Genomic DNA, 15,417 nt, shown 5'->3' with positions numbered 1-15,417 from the left:
TACCATCTTGTATTGATCGCCATCTGTTTATTTTGTTACTCCCATTGTGTAATGTTCATTTTATAGGCCTCCCAGTTCTAGTGAAGATAGGGTATATATGTTGAGTTAACGCTGTCATGACAGGTATATGCTTTCATCCCCTATTTTTTTAGACACTTGGGTGCATTTACAAGGTGAGAGCCTTTCAGAATTGTTTTGGCTGAGGAGGTTGAAATAGACCAGAACTAGAGAGAGTGCAAATGCACAAAATCCCCTGTTGGTTTCTGGGAGCCCCATACATGAACAGCCCTTCACCATATGCCTATGTCATCCTCACCTCATTCATTTTCATTTGTGTTGTTTCATGAACTCAGGGAAAACCTGTGACTCCATCATCAATTACTGTGAGTGTAACCCCTGTTTCAATGGAGGCTCCTGCCAGAGCCGTGTGGAAGGCTATTACTGTCACTGTCCGTTTGGTAAGTCATCACTCCAGCTGCAAAAGCCAGGTGTTCCAGTCTTGTTCGCAAGCAGTGTTTATCAGACTTGGCCATGATTCAAGCAATACTGGAAAATATCAAGATCCACTAGGAGTGAAATATCCGGAATTAATGTGCCATGTCATTTTTTAATTCCCCAAATTGTCTAATCTTGGGGAACGTTTGTTTCTCATTCTGTATACATAACAGTACTTAGCTTGAAATCATGTAGGAAAAGGGATGCAAAGTTATCATATCAGTTGAAAAAATAATAATATATCTTTCCCTGTTTCACAGGCGTTTTTGGAAAACACTGCGAGCTTAACAGCTATGGATTTGAAGAGCTGTCTTACATGGAGTTCCCAAGTCTGGATCCCAACAATAATTATATTTACATTAAGTTTGCCACACTGAAGGAAAATGCCCTGATTATGTACAATCATGACAACCAAACTGGTGACAAAGCTGAGTTTCTGGCCCTGGAGATCTGTGAAGGTCGGATGAGGTTTTCCTTTAACCTGGGCAGTGGCACCTACAAGCTCATGACTATGGTTCGAGTTTCAGATGGTCAGTTCCACACGGTCATAGCCAGGAGAGCTGGAATGGTAAGGCATGTGTTGATTTGTAAAACCAACCATGGTCACAATCATCCAAGTTACAGTATTTTAAAATGTCTAGTCAAAAATCTAAACTAGCACTCTGTAGGCCATTGGTTAAGTACTGAAACTCTGTAGATGAGCGGAAACACATCTTCAAGATTACAGGAGAAAGTTCTTGACAGCTATTTCAAGATGTTGGAAATCATTTCTAGAACTGTGATAAAAAACAGTTGCAATTTGTATATGCTGCAGTTCTAAATCTGGTCTGAAAATTATTGTGGAGAAAAAGATTAAAATCCAAGCTTTCAGCATGTCCCTATGGAGGTGTAAAGAACACCCAATCTGTATGTTTGGAAAAGGTGTTGTGGGTCATTTAAATGGGCCTGTGTGTGTGTTTTTGGACATAGATTTTGAGCAGATGTTAAAGTCATAGGCAACCCTTGGTTGTCCCTCTGTGCTTAAGGTCGAAGTATGCTAGTCAAGGCTACTTTTGTTTAGTTAAGACGTTCCAGTTTCTGCCCGGAGGCAGCTGCTGACTTTTTTATTGCCCTGTTATGACTTAATGTTCCCTTATTTCTACCAGGTAGAGAAGATACAATCAGGGCTACAGAACAAGCAAAATATAAACCAGAGAAATGCCACTGTGGCAGAGTTGGTTGACCAGTTAACCTATTTAAAAGGAGATCCCGGGGTTGAATCTTAGCAGTACCTTTGCTTTCTGAATTTTGCCCCAGGGCAACTAATGACAGGGCCTCAACTTTCTTGGGCATTTGTAGTTCAGTGGTTAAGACTTACTTAAGCTCCAGCACTGCCAAGCTGCCAAGATGTGAAAGACATAACTTTTAAGTGAAGATTGTTGATGGCAAGTTTCCTTTTATATGTAGACCAGTAAGTTGGGCAACAAACATGTTTGGAAGAAGTGAAAGTTGTATGTGCCCCAGCTGGATTCATTTTAGAAAAGAGAGCTCACAAACACACGCTTACACACACTCTACTGTGCAATAAGCGCCTACGTTGTATAAAAACAAACTGCCGATGCTCAACACACTTAAGACAACAAATATTCTAATAGTTTGCAACAAGGGGTCAGTTATTTTTACGTCACACTATGTCTGGGATTCTTTGCCTTTGTATGCTGTATATCTTTAGGGTCCAAGTATTTGCCTTTCATATCTTAACGAATGTGATTCTGTGGACTTGGAGAGCCAATTGTAGATCAGTACGCTTGCTGTGCGAGGTCTTTCTTTGCGGCCAAGGCTCTTTGAAGTGTAGAGCCACAGTAATAAAAAGCCCAGATGGTCGAGCCATGCGGTAACTCAACTGTATCAGTGTACACCAAAGCTGCAGAAGACAAATGCGTCTTGTTTCCATCGTTGGTTTATTTTCTTGCAGCCGTATTTCACTCTCCCAAGCCACAGTTCTGCGTTAACGATTAGGAACGGGGGCTTTTTGCGGGTTTTTGCTGTGTTTACCCAGAGGCCTGTGTGGGCGCCAAGCTTCGCCCCCTGTTTTTCAACACCTTTGCGCTCTTTCCATCTCTCTTGCCACAACCGTCTTTCCTCCCTCTGTTCATAAACCACAGAGTTGTGGGTTTGGACACAATGGCAGTGAGGAGCCATAGTGTGTTTGTTTAACAGGAGAGAGGAATGATGTTTCTATTTAACTCACTGTAACTCTTTATTTCATTCACAACAATTTTGCCTGATCTCATTTCTCCTCATGTGAACTTTTAGTTTGGGGTCTTCTCAGTTTAGAAGGATAGAAGAAATAGGAAAATCCAAGCAGTCATGCTAGCTGGTCCTTTATATGTTTAATTCCTAGTGTCGTTAGCATTGTTTATCTTTACCCCACCATAAGCCATTATGGTAAGAAGGATACAAACTCAAAGAATATTCTAGCATCTTTGCAAACTAGTACTGATTGTAAGCATTGTTTTTCCTTTTTCTCACCTGCAGTTAGTAGGATACAAGAGAAAGGAACCACCTACCAGCCATGCTAATTAGATCATGATATATTTCTTTAATCAGCATTATTAGGATTGTTTTTCTTTACCTCATCTTAAATCTTGCATGAAGAATGATAAAAGAATCAGGAAACTACAATCAGAAATTGAAACTGACCTTCACTAGGTTTTGCTAGCTGGTAGCATAATTAGCACTGTTTCTCTTTACCTCATTTCAATTCAATGAAATGTGAAGGATACAAATAAAGGAAACTTTAACAGCCTTGCTTCTTGTTAGCATTGTTTGTTGTTTACCACAAGTTGTTTTGTGGTTGTTTACCTCAAGTCATTGCAGTGAAAAGGATACAAAAACTCCTTGCAGCCTTTCAATTGTCATTGCAGCAAAGGCTTATTTGAGGCTTATTTTGCTAACAAGCAATGTATTTTCTTTTTCCTTTGTAAGGCTGCATCGCTCACTGTTGATCTTTGTGGAGAAGAACAGGAGCCTGGGTACTGCGCTGTCAGCAATGTGGCTGTCCATACTGACTGGTGAATACACACTTATATTTACAATGGTAGCTGTAGTTTTCCTTGCTAAATTAGCTTCAATTGGTAATTCAATTACATGCATCAAATTTCATTATTTTTATTATCATTATTTATTGTCAATGTGTGGTTTATTTGGACACAATAGCCCATGTGTCCTTCTGGGAGTTACTAACCCTATCTTTCTCTGTCTCTCACTGTCCTTCTAATTTTCCCCGTCTGGTTTGTCTTTGTATTCTCTTCGTTGTCTGCCGATTGTTTTTCTTTGGCTCTGTCTCTGTCTCCTATTTCTGCTTTCTTTCGGACTCGCTTCACCTTTCACTATCTCTTTCTTTCTTGTGTTTTCTGCATTCTGTATTTTATTCTTTCTCTCTTTTTACCTTTTTTCTCTGTCTCTCTGCCTTTCTCTGTCTTTTGCTCTCCCTATCTCCTTCATCCCTATATCTTCTTACTCGTTTATTCTCACAGGATATTGGACGTACAGCCGAATCGTTTGTCAGTCGGTGGTGTTCGGGCAATCGAACCGCTCCTACAGCGAAAAAATCAGGTGAACACACATGATTTTGTCGGCTGCATCATGGAATTTGCCATCAACGGACGTCCTCTGGAGCCATCACAGGCCCTGTCGTCTCAAGGCATCTTAGACAGGTGTGTTTCACATACACTTCTAAGCATAAATTCATTTCTCTGAAGTATTTCAATGAAGATTTTGCCTTAATTTCTGGATTGAAATTGAGTTTTTATGTCCTCTACCATGGAAGTAATGCATTTTTTTTTGGTTATTTTAAAGTTTTTGTCTGTTCTTTAGGATGTATGGTTGGCCCCTCCTTTTGTAGTTGTGGTAGTTTGCTACCAGTTATACATGCTAGTTGTACTGCACTAGCCATAGTGCACCTAAATATCACAAGAAATCTTTTTTATGAGATTAGAGAGGAAGAAAAAGTATTCAGACTGGACAACCTAAGCTGAAAATGCTAACCTTGAAAAAGAATAAATGGTATTTTAAACCAGGGATGTATATCTTTGTCTCTTCACAGCTTTTCATGTTTACTAGCACACCTTTGTTGAAATGTCTTTTTTGAGCTAAAAACGATATCTTTGCCTGTGGTTTATTTATGACTACTGTCCTGTTTGGCAAAGACAAGATGTTGATGAAGCCTGAAAGAAAACTATAGCACTGCACATCTGTGTGTACTGTTAGCTCAGTCAACAGAGAAGAACTTTGAAAAAACATACACTGTCTAAGAAAAATGACTGGGAAAAATGACTGGGTTCACCATTACCAAGTATGTTTCATACGGAGAGAAGGAAAGATACAGTAGTATTGGTGTTTTGATAATTGTTGAAATAAAAACAGTTCTTGCTACTGAACTCTTTTGGACTCTATATTCCTACACACTCAGTGAACCCACTGCCCTCAACAGGCAGCTATTGAAGATCACACTTCAGTCAACCGCCTGCTGTCTGATACACTTTTATTAGTCTCCAAATGTCTGTTTTTGTAAGCTAGAAAAAACATGCAGTGTTTTTATGGGTTTATAAAATGGAGGAGACAGATCTTTTGCTAATATGCTAATGTGGCTCGCTCTCTTTCGATCTGTTTTTGTTAGTGGTGGGATCATCTCATCTGCTTCTCTGTCTGTCAGTACATCAAAATGTTGTCTTTATATGTGTGTGTGTGTGTGTGTGTGTCTTGCAGATGCCCCAGGATGGAAGGAGCATGTGTCACTAACCCTTGCAGGCATGGTGGGACATGTTTGGACATGTGGTCATGGCAACAGTGCCAATGCACTGAAGGACTCACAGGGAAATACTGTGAGAAATGTAAGGAATGTGATTCATTGGATTTAGATTTGGATTAATTGGGAATTTGGTCAAAGAGGGTGTTTAATTGAGATTGATTGCATAAGATTCAGAACGGGGTTACTATAGATTGATGGGTCAAAGAATTAACTGAATAATGGCTTAAATGCTTTGCAACAGGTCATAGGGGGGCAGCTTGATTTGGATCATTTGGGTACGTTTGGTCAGACAGGGCGGTTTGACTTGGAGAAACTGGCTAAAATAAGTCAGAGGAAACAGCTTGATTTGCAGTAACTGGGTAATATTGGTCAGAGTGGGATGCTTGATTTGGAGCTACTGGGCAAAATTGGTCAGAGGGGGCAGCTTGATTTTGGAGTATCTGGGTAAGATCAGTCAGACAGGGCACTTTGATTGGAGTAACTGGGTAAGATTGGTCACAAGTGAGCAGCTTGATTTCGAGTAACTGGGGAAAACTGGTCAGAAAGGACAATTTGATATGGATCAATTGGGTAATACTGATCAGAGACGGCAGCTTGATTTGGATCAGTTGGGTAAGTTTGGTCAGACAGGGCAGTGAAACTTGGGGAAACTGGGTAAAATAAGTCAAAGGAAGCAGCTTGATTTGGAGTAACTGGGTCATATTGGTCAGAGGGGGCAGCTTGATTTGGAGCTACTGGACAAAATTGGTCAGAGGGTACAGCTTGATTTTGGAGTATCTGGGTAAGATCGGTCAGACAGGGCACTTTGATTTGGAGTAACCGGGTAAGATTGGTCAAACGGGGGCAGCTTGATTTGGATCAATTAGGTATGATTGGACGGGGGCAGCTTGATTTGGATCAACTGGGTAAGGTTGGATGGGGGGCAGCTTGATTTGGATAAATTGAGTAAGATTGGTCATAAGGGAGCAGCTAGATTTGCAGTCATTGGGTAAAATTGGTCAGAGGGGACAATTTTACTTGGATCAATTGAGTAATACTGATCAGAGAAGGCAGCTTGCTTTGGAACTACTGGCTAAGGCTGGTCATAGAGGGCAGCTGATGGAAGAAAAAAGGTACAAAGGTGGCAAATTAAATAAAGATCAGTCAAAGAGGGATCTGAGAGGTTGAACGGATAAAGTTAGAAGGCTGTTTCACATAGATCAAGAATAAATGGGCATATGTGGCAGATTTGTGTGTTTAGAAATGTCAGAGGAGGTGAATCTGATATAATATAGATTATTAGGGAAGGATGGACCAGAAAGGACATCTTTTTTGAAAGGATATGATTGCTTAAAGGGACAGCTTGATTGGAATAATAGGATAGGGTTGTCAACTTGGGTAATTTGATTTAGGTCAAAGGGGGCCATTTGAAATGGATTTGTGTGGTAAGACCGTTCAGGGGCAGTTTCATATAGTGAAAAAAAAATGGGAATGAGCAACTGGGCCAGGGTGGGCAGAGTAGATCAATGGGGTAAGTCTGATCTGATGGTTCACTTTCAAATAGAATAATAAGATAGAAGTGGGGCATTTTGATATAGGTCAAAGAGGTAAGACCTGACAGAGGCAGACATATAGAGCAGTGGAGAAAGAGGGCTCGGGGGACAATTGGATATATTGATGGAGAAGGGCCTAACTGAAGAGTAGTTTAAAATGATTTTTCCTCTTCTTCTCTCCCAGTCATTTCTGCAGATTCCGCTCTATCCCTTGATGGGAGCGGACGTTTGGATTACTCTCTTCGTCAGAGCTGGAAGAGAGACGTGATGATGCAGCGGAATTTGCAGAGCTTCTCACAGACATACCCACAGTTACAAACACACTCGCGTACACGCTCCGAGACCAGCAGTCTGGAGCTGAGGTTCCGCACTCGCAGCAAAACTGGAACAATTTTACACATCCAGGAGATCTCTAACTACACTACTGTCAGGGTAAGAAGTAACACACATACACTACAGATATCTCTAAGCCTGGATTCACCTTAGCAAGAGATGAGTTGTGTGTGTGTGTGTGTTGTATTTCCTCACTCAGTTCCAGTTTAAATTTGACTAATTCTAGGCACAAAGCCAATCACTTAATCCCTCTGCATCTCTTCCCCCCAACACCAATTCTTTCCTCTTTCTTTTATAGTGTTCTCTCTATCACTCCCTTTGTTTCACCAGAAATTCCTTACTTCTTATTTCTTCTATATCTTTTACTTCATCTCTCTATTCCTGTTATCAATCCCCTTTCTCTACTTTGCTTGCTGTCTTCCGTTTCCTCCATCTGCTTCATTCTTCTTTCTATTACTAATCTCCTGTCATTTAACATTTTACTTCACGCACACATATACACACACACACAGTATCAGTACATGAAGCTAGAAAGGCAGAGGTCAAGATTTGTTCCCCAGATTGATTTTCACTTCATTTTTTTTCTTTCCTTGGCAAGATGGATTTTCCATTTCCAGAGTTTGTGACTGTTTTAAATCACACAACCTGCACAGTGTACACTCTTCCCTCTCTCCCCCTCATGCTTTACCTCTTTTCTCCTCTATTACATGATACTAGGGACATTTATCTTTCTCTAGTCCTCTCTCCCTCTTCTCCTGCCTTTCTATCTCTCTTTCTCTGGCTTCAATAGAAGTCATACTCAAACTGAACTCAGTGACGGAAATGTGTGAAGTTGGACACACAGTATCAAGATTTAATTTCTCTCTCTCTCTCTCTCTCTCTCTCTCTCTCTCTCTCTCTCTCAGCTCTTACTGTCTGTTTTACTCTTTCTCTTTCTCTACCTCTACAACCAACAACCTTCTTTTCTTCCTCTCTTTCCCCTTGTCCTATTCTTTCTTTTGCACATTCTCTTTCTTACACACACACACACTTTTCCTCCCTTGTATCCCTTGTAAGAAATTTCCACTAATGTGTGTATTGTTGTATTTAAATACTGCTCTAGCCCTGGCCTTCACCTCAGTAACCAAAAGTTTGTTCCATGCACCAGCTGAAGAACGGGAACCTGCAGTATGTGTCCGATGCTGGTGTGGCGGGGAAGGTGGAGAGGATTGTGGGAGATGGAGTTTTCTCAGACGGTCAATGGCACACTCTGCTGTTACAGAGGAACACCTCTTCCACCACAGTCCTCATCGATGAGACGATCCTGCGCGTCATCACACACACCACGCAGGACTTCGGAGGTCTCGATGTCCTCACGCTGTCGCTCGGAGGAGAGCCGCCGCGGGCTAACCTGCAGAAGACCACCCCAGGTTAACCAGTCACATCTTCATATTAGCTTTAGGTCTTTGCTTTGTCAGTTAGCAAACACTAATCCAACGCTTTCCTGAGCTGAGTCTTATTATTCAAGGATCCATTTTTTTTTTTTTTGCAAACAGTTCAGCTAGCTAGATGTTAAATCTTATTCAAACTATGGTACAACAGAAATCCATGGAATATCTAAGAAAGCTGAATATGACTAAAGATTACACTATAATTGCACTTAGCAGGATATAACCCAGCTCCTCTGCTGAGAGAAATCACCATTATGTCACCATTATGTCCAATCCCAAAAATCTGGGAGGAAAGGAGGAGGAGGAATAAGAAATATATGGACGAGATATGAAAATGTGCTTCAACGTTTAATACGGAACAAGGTTTACCATGGTGATATGACATCATTTTCACTACACGAATCATCTGAACATTCAGACTTAACATTATTAAAGTTTTTTATTATTTCTATAAAAATTCTATAGACAATTACCAATTGGATTTGGAAAAGAAGATAATTTTTGAAATCGGAAATTTTGACACTTCCCTGTCTTTTCATTTTTCAGGATCCTTACCAAAAACCAACCTTTGTTAGCTTTTCTGTTTTATCATTTTAAAAAGATTTAGCCAACTAGACTATTTATATAGCATGTGTTACATATTATTCAGTTCTTGGTTATATTTATGAGCCCAATGGTGGCGTTAGCAAGCTAGCACACTATTAAATTACTATGTTAGCAAATACAGCAGCTTGTTCAAAGAAATATTTTTAACTTAATATTAGTTCAGAATGAAAAGTTTGTTTAAAAAAAAAACACTACGTTTTTGATAATGGTTAAAATAACATAGTTTTACCAGTCAACTCTTATTGAATCCAGGAATGTCTAGAGAAATTTTTTAAAAGATAACATCTTTGGCTACATATATCGGGTTCAGAACCATCTGGGTGAAATGGTGATGTGACTAATCAGAACGTAAGCTATCGTGTTTCCTCTTGATGTTGCTTCACCAACATAAACAGATGTTTATTGAATTTACCCCCCCCCAATGTAAATGGAGAGGATTTGGTTTTGCTTTATTAGACACGAAAAGGCCAAGTCAGCTTTGGCTGAACCTGATCCCTCTAACCTGCACACGGGGAAACTTTAATGCTCCCATATTTCACATGCAGTTTAGTGTGTTTCAATTTGCTGCAGTGAGATAAAGAGAGCAAATTTGACCAGATGTTGCTATTTGTGGGTAATACCAGAAACAGTGGCTGTGCAAATGTGCAAATAATATGTTCTTGAGTAAAAATGACTAATACTAATAATATCCTGCTGATACTAAAAATTATGCTAGTAATCCATCTATGCTAAAACGAACACTAGAATATTAGAATACTTAGAATACTAAAACCTAAGGTAGTAATACAGTAATATTAGTATGTTAGTATAACAAAATATACTAATACTCCTACTTTTTTAAGCCAAAAATGAATGTTAATATTAATCTGCTGATTAGCATTCTTCTAATGATAATTATTTGTTATATTGTAGAATTAAAGCTATTAGCATTAATATCTCTCTTAATGTTTTATGTTGTTGATGATTGTTAACAATGATAATTAAAGAGAAGAAGAATTGCCTGGCTTATAATAAGAATCCTAGCCTGAATGCTAATAATCTGTATGATATTCAGAATGCCAGTAATACTCTCTTTGTCTCCTTTCAGGTTTTGATGGCTGCTATGCATATATAAAATACAACAATGAGCTCCTGCCATTCTCCGGTGACCACCGAACTGTCTCCATCTTCATTTCCGGAACTGATGAATCGGTGAAAATCGGTTGCCGTGGGCCAAACATGTGTGCTAGTGCCCCCTGCTGGGATGGAATGATGTGCGTCAACCAGTGGTTTAGCTACCAGTGCGTTCCTCCTGGAGACTGCGCTTCCAGTCCCTGTCAAAATGGTGGCAGTTGTGTCCCCGCTAACCGTGGTGGTTTCAGCTGTGTGTGCGATGAATTGTACACAGGACGAGTCTGTGAAACCCTAGTGGCATGCTTGGGTGTGACTTGTCCACATGGCACAGCATGCAAAGTTGGAACCAATGGAGGGTTTAGTTGTGTTTCTGACTCCAACAATGAGGAATTCGTTTTGCCAATTTGGGCGGTTCCAGCGATTGTGGGTGGCTGTGCAACGATTCTCGCTCTGTTAGTGCTTGGCCTTATTTTGCACAATCACTGCAAAGGTGGTGGGAAGACAGCCATTCCAAAGGAGGAAAAGAAAGCAAAGAAAAAGAAAAAGAAGAAGAAGAAGGGAAGCGAGAATGTGGCATTTGATGATCCGGATAACATTGGGGACGTTGACATGACAGTGCGAAAGCAGCCGGAAGGAAACCCAAAGCCAGATATTATCGAGCGTGAGAACCCTTACCTGATATACGATGAGACAGACGTCCCGGAGAGTGGCGATACGATTCCGAGTGCACCGGAAATCGCAGAAATTGAGCACTATGACATTGATAATGCCAGCAGTATCGCACCTTCTGATGCCGACATTGTCCAACATTACAAACAGTTCCGAAGTCACACCCCCAAATTCAGCATCCAAATCCAACGCCATAGTCCTCTGGGTTACGCTCGGCAATCACCACTAACCTTGGGTGCTGCTAGTTACACTTACCAACCTTCTTACACTCAAGGACTCCGCCAAACGCCACTTAGCCATGCCCCCTGCCCTACACCTACCCCCTTGTCCCGCCACAGCCCGGCACATTTCAGCAAACCGGCCTCATTTTACCGCAACACACCAACAAGGGAGATGAATCTGAATCTGGCGAGACGTGATGGAAGCCCTCTGGACCTTCATGGAGACACTTGCCAGTCTGCAGCTATTTTTAATTATACAGCATCACGCCTTGGAAGGCGCAGCAAGAGCCCACAGACGATGGCGGGTCACGGGTCAAGACCCGCAAGCCGCTTGAAACAACCGATTGAGCAAATTCCGTTAGAGACCGGACCTCCTATTGGATTGTCCATAGAGGAAGTGGAGCGACTCAACACTCCACGACCCAGAAACCCCAGCATCTGCAGCGCTGACCATGGCCGCTCGTCATCTGAGGAAGACGCCCGACGTCCACTTTCTCGCGTGCGAAATCCCGCAGATGGAATTCCAGCCCCGGATTCGTCCTCTGAGAGCGACTCACACGACTCGTTCACCTGCTCAGAGATGGAATATGACCGGGAAAAACCAGTCAACTATGGTTCTCGAGTTCCAAAACTATCACAAGTTAATGAATCCGATGCTGATGATGAAGATTATGGAGGGGGAAGAATCAAGCAAAGGAGGTACTCAAGCCGTAGGGCGGAGGGCGGGGCCAGTGGAGGCCACCCCACCTTTGGGGAGTATCAGCATCACACACTGCCCCACAAACTTGGCCAAGGATCTGGCAATTTCAACTGGGACAGTCTACTAAACTGGGGACCAGGATTTAGCCATTATGTTGACGTTTTTAAAGATTTAGCTATGCTTCCAGAAAATTCTAATGCTGCTAACGATGTCGAAATGAACAGCGGCGATGGTTCCGTTACCATCATTGCCGAAGGAGAGGCAGAGCAATACGTATGAGATATTCTCTCTTGGATCAAACAGAACTGGAGGAGATAAGGACCGAGAGAAGCCAATCGCTTGCAATAATAAATGTTCTTCTTTTTTTGTCTGTATTTTGGTACTTGTATTTGTAAAAAGACGAGCTTAAATGCAGTAAGGCAGAGCGATATATCTGTGACCATTCTCCTGATCCTTGTAAGTAAGAAAGATTTGAAATAGTCCAATAAGTCTGAGTCCTTTACCAAAAACCGTTCGTATTTCACTGTTGATTCTAGTGTTACAGAATTCAAACTTGCAAACAAAAACTTGGAGCAATGGAGCTACATGTTCAACAAACCATAGCAGGAAATCAGATATTGATTGTTTTGACAGAAATTGAACACCATTTTAAGGCTGGACCAATTCACTTGTATCTGTAAATGACTGTCTCTATTCAGTAACTAGTAGCTGATAGAGCTCACAAAAATGGTTTCATTTCTCCTCTGTTCCATGTAATAACTTATTTTTGTACATGTCTCAAAAAAACAAACAAAAAAAAAAAAACATTGAAACCAGGTTTTGCATAGACTCAGACTTTTGGACTGTAGCCTTTAATACTTCTTCATGGATCCCTAAGACGTCCATAAAAACCCGAAAGGTCCTTGATGACCCCATAGACTTTCATTTGCGTTCTTCCATGCAGCAGAAAGCCAAGGGAGGATGTGGCTGTTTTTAACAGCATGACCATATGAACTTCATCAGCAAAAAAAAAACTGCTTCTCTCATTCCAGCTCTCCAAACATAAAGTAGTCCAAAAGTCTGAGTGCACTACTGAGAACTGTTCTCACGAACTAATACGGTTTGGTCAAATGATATTTCTCAGTATTTGGTTTGACATTTTCAAAAACATGAATGGCATACGCACAGGACCTTCTGACAGATTTCAGTTTCGCATGCAGCTCGACAAAGGATCCGTCTCAGTTATAATAACTGAGGTTATTACGTAATAAGGATTGACTGAAGAAAATGTTTTTAGTCATTGATACCTGATGAAGTAGAAACAGTTTCTGGGGCACTCAGATTTTTTTTTTTCCCGTTTAATTTTACCAGACTTCTCTGGTCTGCTCCTTATGTGAAAGGGGAGTAAATGCAAGTGTGTGTATAACACAGTAATACTTGCAGGTGTCTGGGACGGCTGTCTGTCTCGAAGCTAGTTCACTTCCTGTCCTGTAGGAGCCATTACTCTTGACATTTGACATGAAAGCAAAATCCGTATAAGACTATGAACTTGTGTACATTTTGTATCAATGAAATTCAAGGAAAGTCAGTGTTCTCTGTTGTGAGTGTGTGTTTTTTTAATGAACTGTTTCTATGTTTTTTTTATTAACTTAAAGTACTTAAGCAGTGTTTTTATGGATATTTTTTCATATGCTGGAAATGATCTTACTTTCAGGGGAAGTAAGATTGAAGTACTTTTTTTTTTTTTTTTTTTTTTTTTTTTTTTTTACATTTGTTACTTATGTAACATCAGTATTTTCCACTTTTTTTGATAAAACTATAACATACTGTATGCTTTATATGTGTAAGAGCCAATAACAGAATAAAAAAAAACAATATTTATTTAAATAAAGCAATTTCGAGACTAATGCAATAATACTTAACAAAATAAAGAGAGTTCAAGTGATAAAGTAGGACATAACGCCAGAATGGCAACCAGTGAGCGTTTCTAGTGAAGACTTTGGATGAAATAAAGTTTGGATGAGTTGAATAAAGTGTTTTAAAGACCGATAAAGAGTGTGTGTCAAATGGAGGACGGCCAGTCGTGAGTCAGAGACGAACTAAAACGTGCCGTTTAGGGCGTTTTCCTGTTAATCTGAATTAAAACAATTTCCGTAAGTGAAATAGATACTTTTCCTTTGTTTACTGTTCGGTTTGCTGTCAAAAGCCACATACTTAAATGGCCCATAAAAACATCGGCTGAAGGGTGTGTAGGACTGAAAATGTACTTCTCGTACTCACAAAGCTGGAAAAAACAAAATAAACGGAGTTTGCCAAGTGCTCGTAGAAATCACAAAAATCATCTGAGCATGGAGAACACACAGCCAGTGCTAAGTAAATAATTAGTTAATTACATAAATAGCTAGTTTCAAAAGTTGTAGGGATCGCATCCAGGGTCTATTTTTGTTCTGTTCCATACTCCAGATATCCAGAAATTAGAGCAACTTTTGCATTTCTACAGCTCTGTCCCTTGGCCCATTTTAATAGGAACAGAAATTAAACAGAAAGCTTCACCATAATCAAAGTGTATGGATTTTTTGTTATGAAACAAACATTTTTAATGTTATTAACATTAATAATATTATTATTATTCGTCTAAGTCCACCATACAGGTCCCTAGTAACACATATATAGCTTCAATTTAATACTATATGTATAGCTCTAGTCAGTGGCAACATCTTTGTAATAACAGTCTATGTTAATCAACGTGAAATGATCTACTAAGTATTTACGAAACTAGTTTAAATTAAGTTTAGTATAAGCAATGAAATGCTGTTTTGTTGAGAAATGTATTATTTTTCTTAAATCTTATTTTTCTTATTATTTTTTTCAGTGTAGAAGCATTGATATCAATTTGTCGTTTATGTTAAAACTGGAAATCGAGAGCTGCTGTTTGAGAAAATAAATCCATGCCTTCGGATATAAAAACTTCCAAATTAAACACAAAAGAGCAATTTCAGAGCATCAGGATTGTTCAACTTTAAACTAGTTATTAAATTGTGTCAGTAAGCACTCATCAGCTTAGCATTCACCCACAAGATCACAGTTTTGGTAAACAGGAAGTAGGATAGCACAGTAATTCACAATTATTCATAATTTTTACCTATAACAGAATACCCATATCTGTTTTCTTGGTATAGTTTCCTTAGAACTGAAGCATTAACTTATTTAACTTACTGTAATCCTTCATCAGCTGCATAGCATGTTCGTGGGGAAAAAAAACAAAACAGAACAAGACAAAACAAAACAAAAAAAAAGTAATAAATGTCACATTTTGTGGTAATATGGAACAACTAGAGCCTGTCACAACAAATTAAAGAACAAGATGTTAGATAGGATGTTATGGTGATTTTTCAGGATCGGGTTTTTATTCAGAATATGAATATGAGATATAATATATCTATAAGCGCTTCTTACACGGAACAGGATGTGCTGTTCATAAAATCATTGTCAAGATGGTCTGATTTAGGAGGGAAAAAAAAAACATCCAGTTCATCATCTTTCCAAT

General features: G+C 39.8%; 1 protein-coding gene across 1 annotated transcript in view; it reads left to right on the top strand.

The window, feature by feature from the left end:
- Nucleotides 1–12,862, top strand: part of fat4 (FAT atypical cadherin 4) — a 95,134-nt gene extending 82,272 nt beyond the window's left edge. The window contains exons 10-17 of the mRNA XM_058410250.1: nt 354–458; nt 756–1,063; nt 3,463–3,548; nt 4,014–4,193; nt 5,245–5,369; nt 7,004–7,251; nt 8,300–8,561; nt 10,276–12,862. Coding sequence (XP_058266233.1) covers nt 354–458; nt 756–1,063; nt 3,463–3,548; nt 4,014–4,193; nt 5,245–5,369; nt 7,004–7,251; nt 8,300–8,561; nt 10,276–12,170 — 3,209 coding nt within the window. The 3' untranslated portion in view covers nt 12,171–12,862. The remainder of the gene's footprint in view (nt 1–353; nt 459–755; nt 1,064–3,462; nt 3,549–4,013; nt 4,194–5,244; nt 5,370–7,003; nt 7,252–8,299; nt 8,562–10,275) is intronic.
- Nucleotides 12,863–15,417: the final 2,555 nt, after the last annotated feature.

The sequence above is a fragment of the Hemibagrus wyckioides genome, linkage group LG02 (genome assembly GCF_019097595.1).
Source record: "Hemibagrus wyckioides isolate EC202008001 linkage group LG02, SWU_Hwy_1.0, whole genome shotgun sequence".
Classification (NCBI taxonomy): Eukaryota; Metazoa; Chordata; class Actinopteri; order Siluriformes; family Bagridae; genus Hemibagrus; species Hemibagrus wyckioides.
This window is presented reverse-complemented; position numbering and strand designations above follow the sequence as displayed.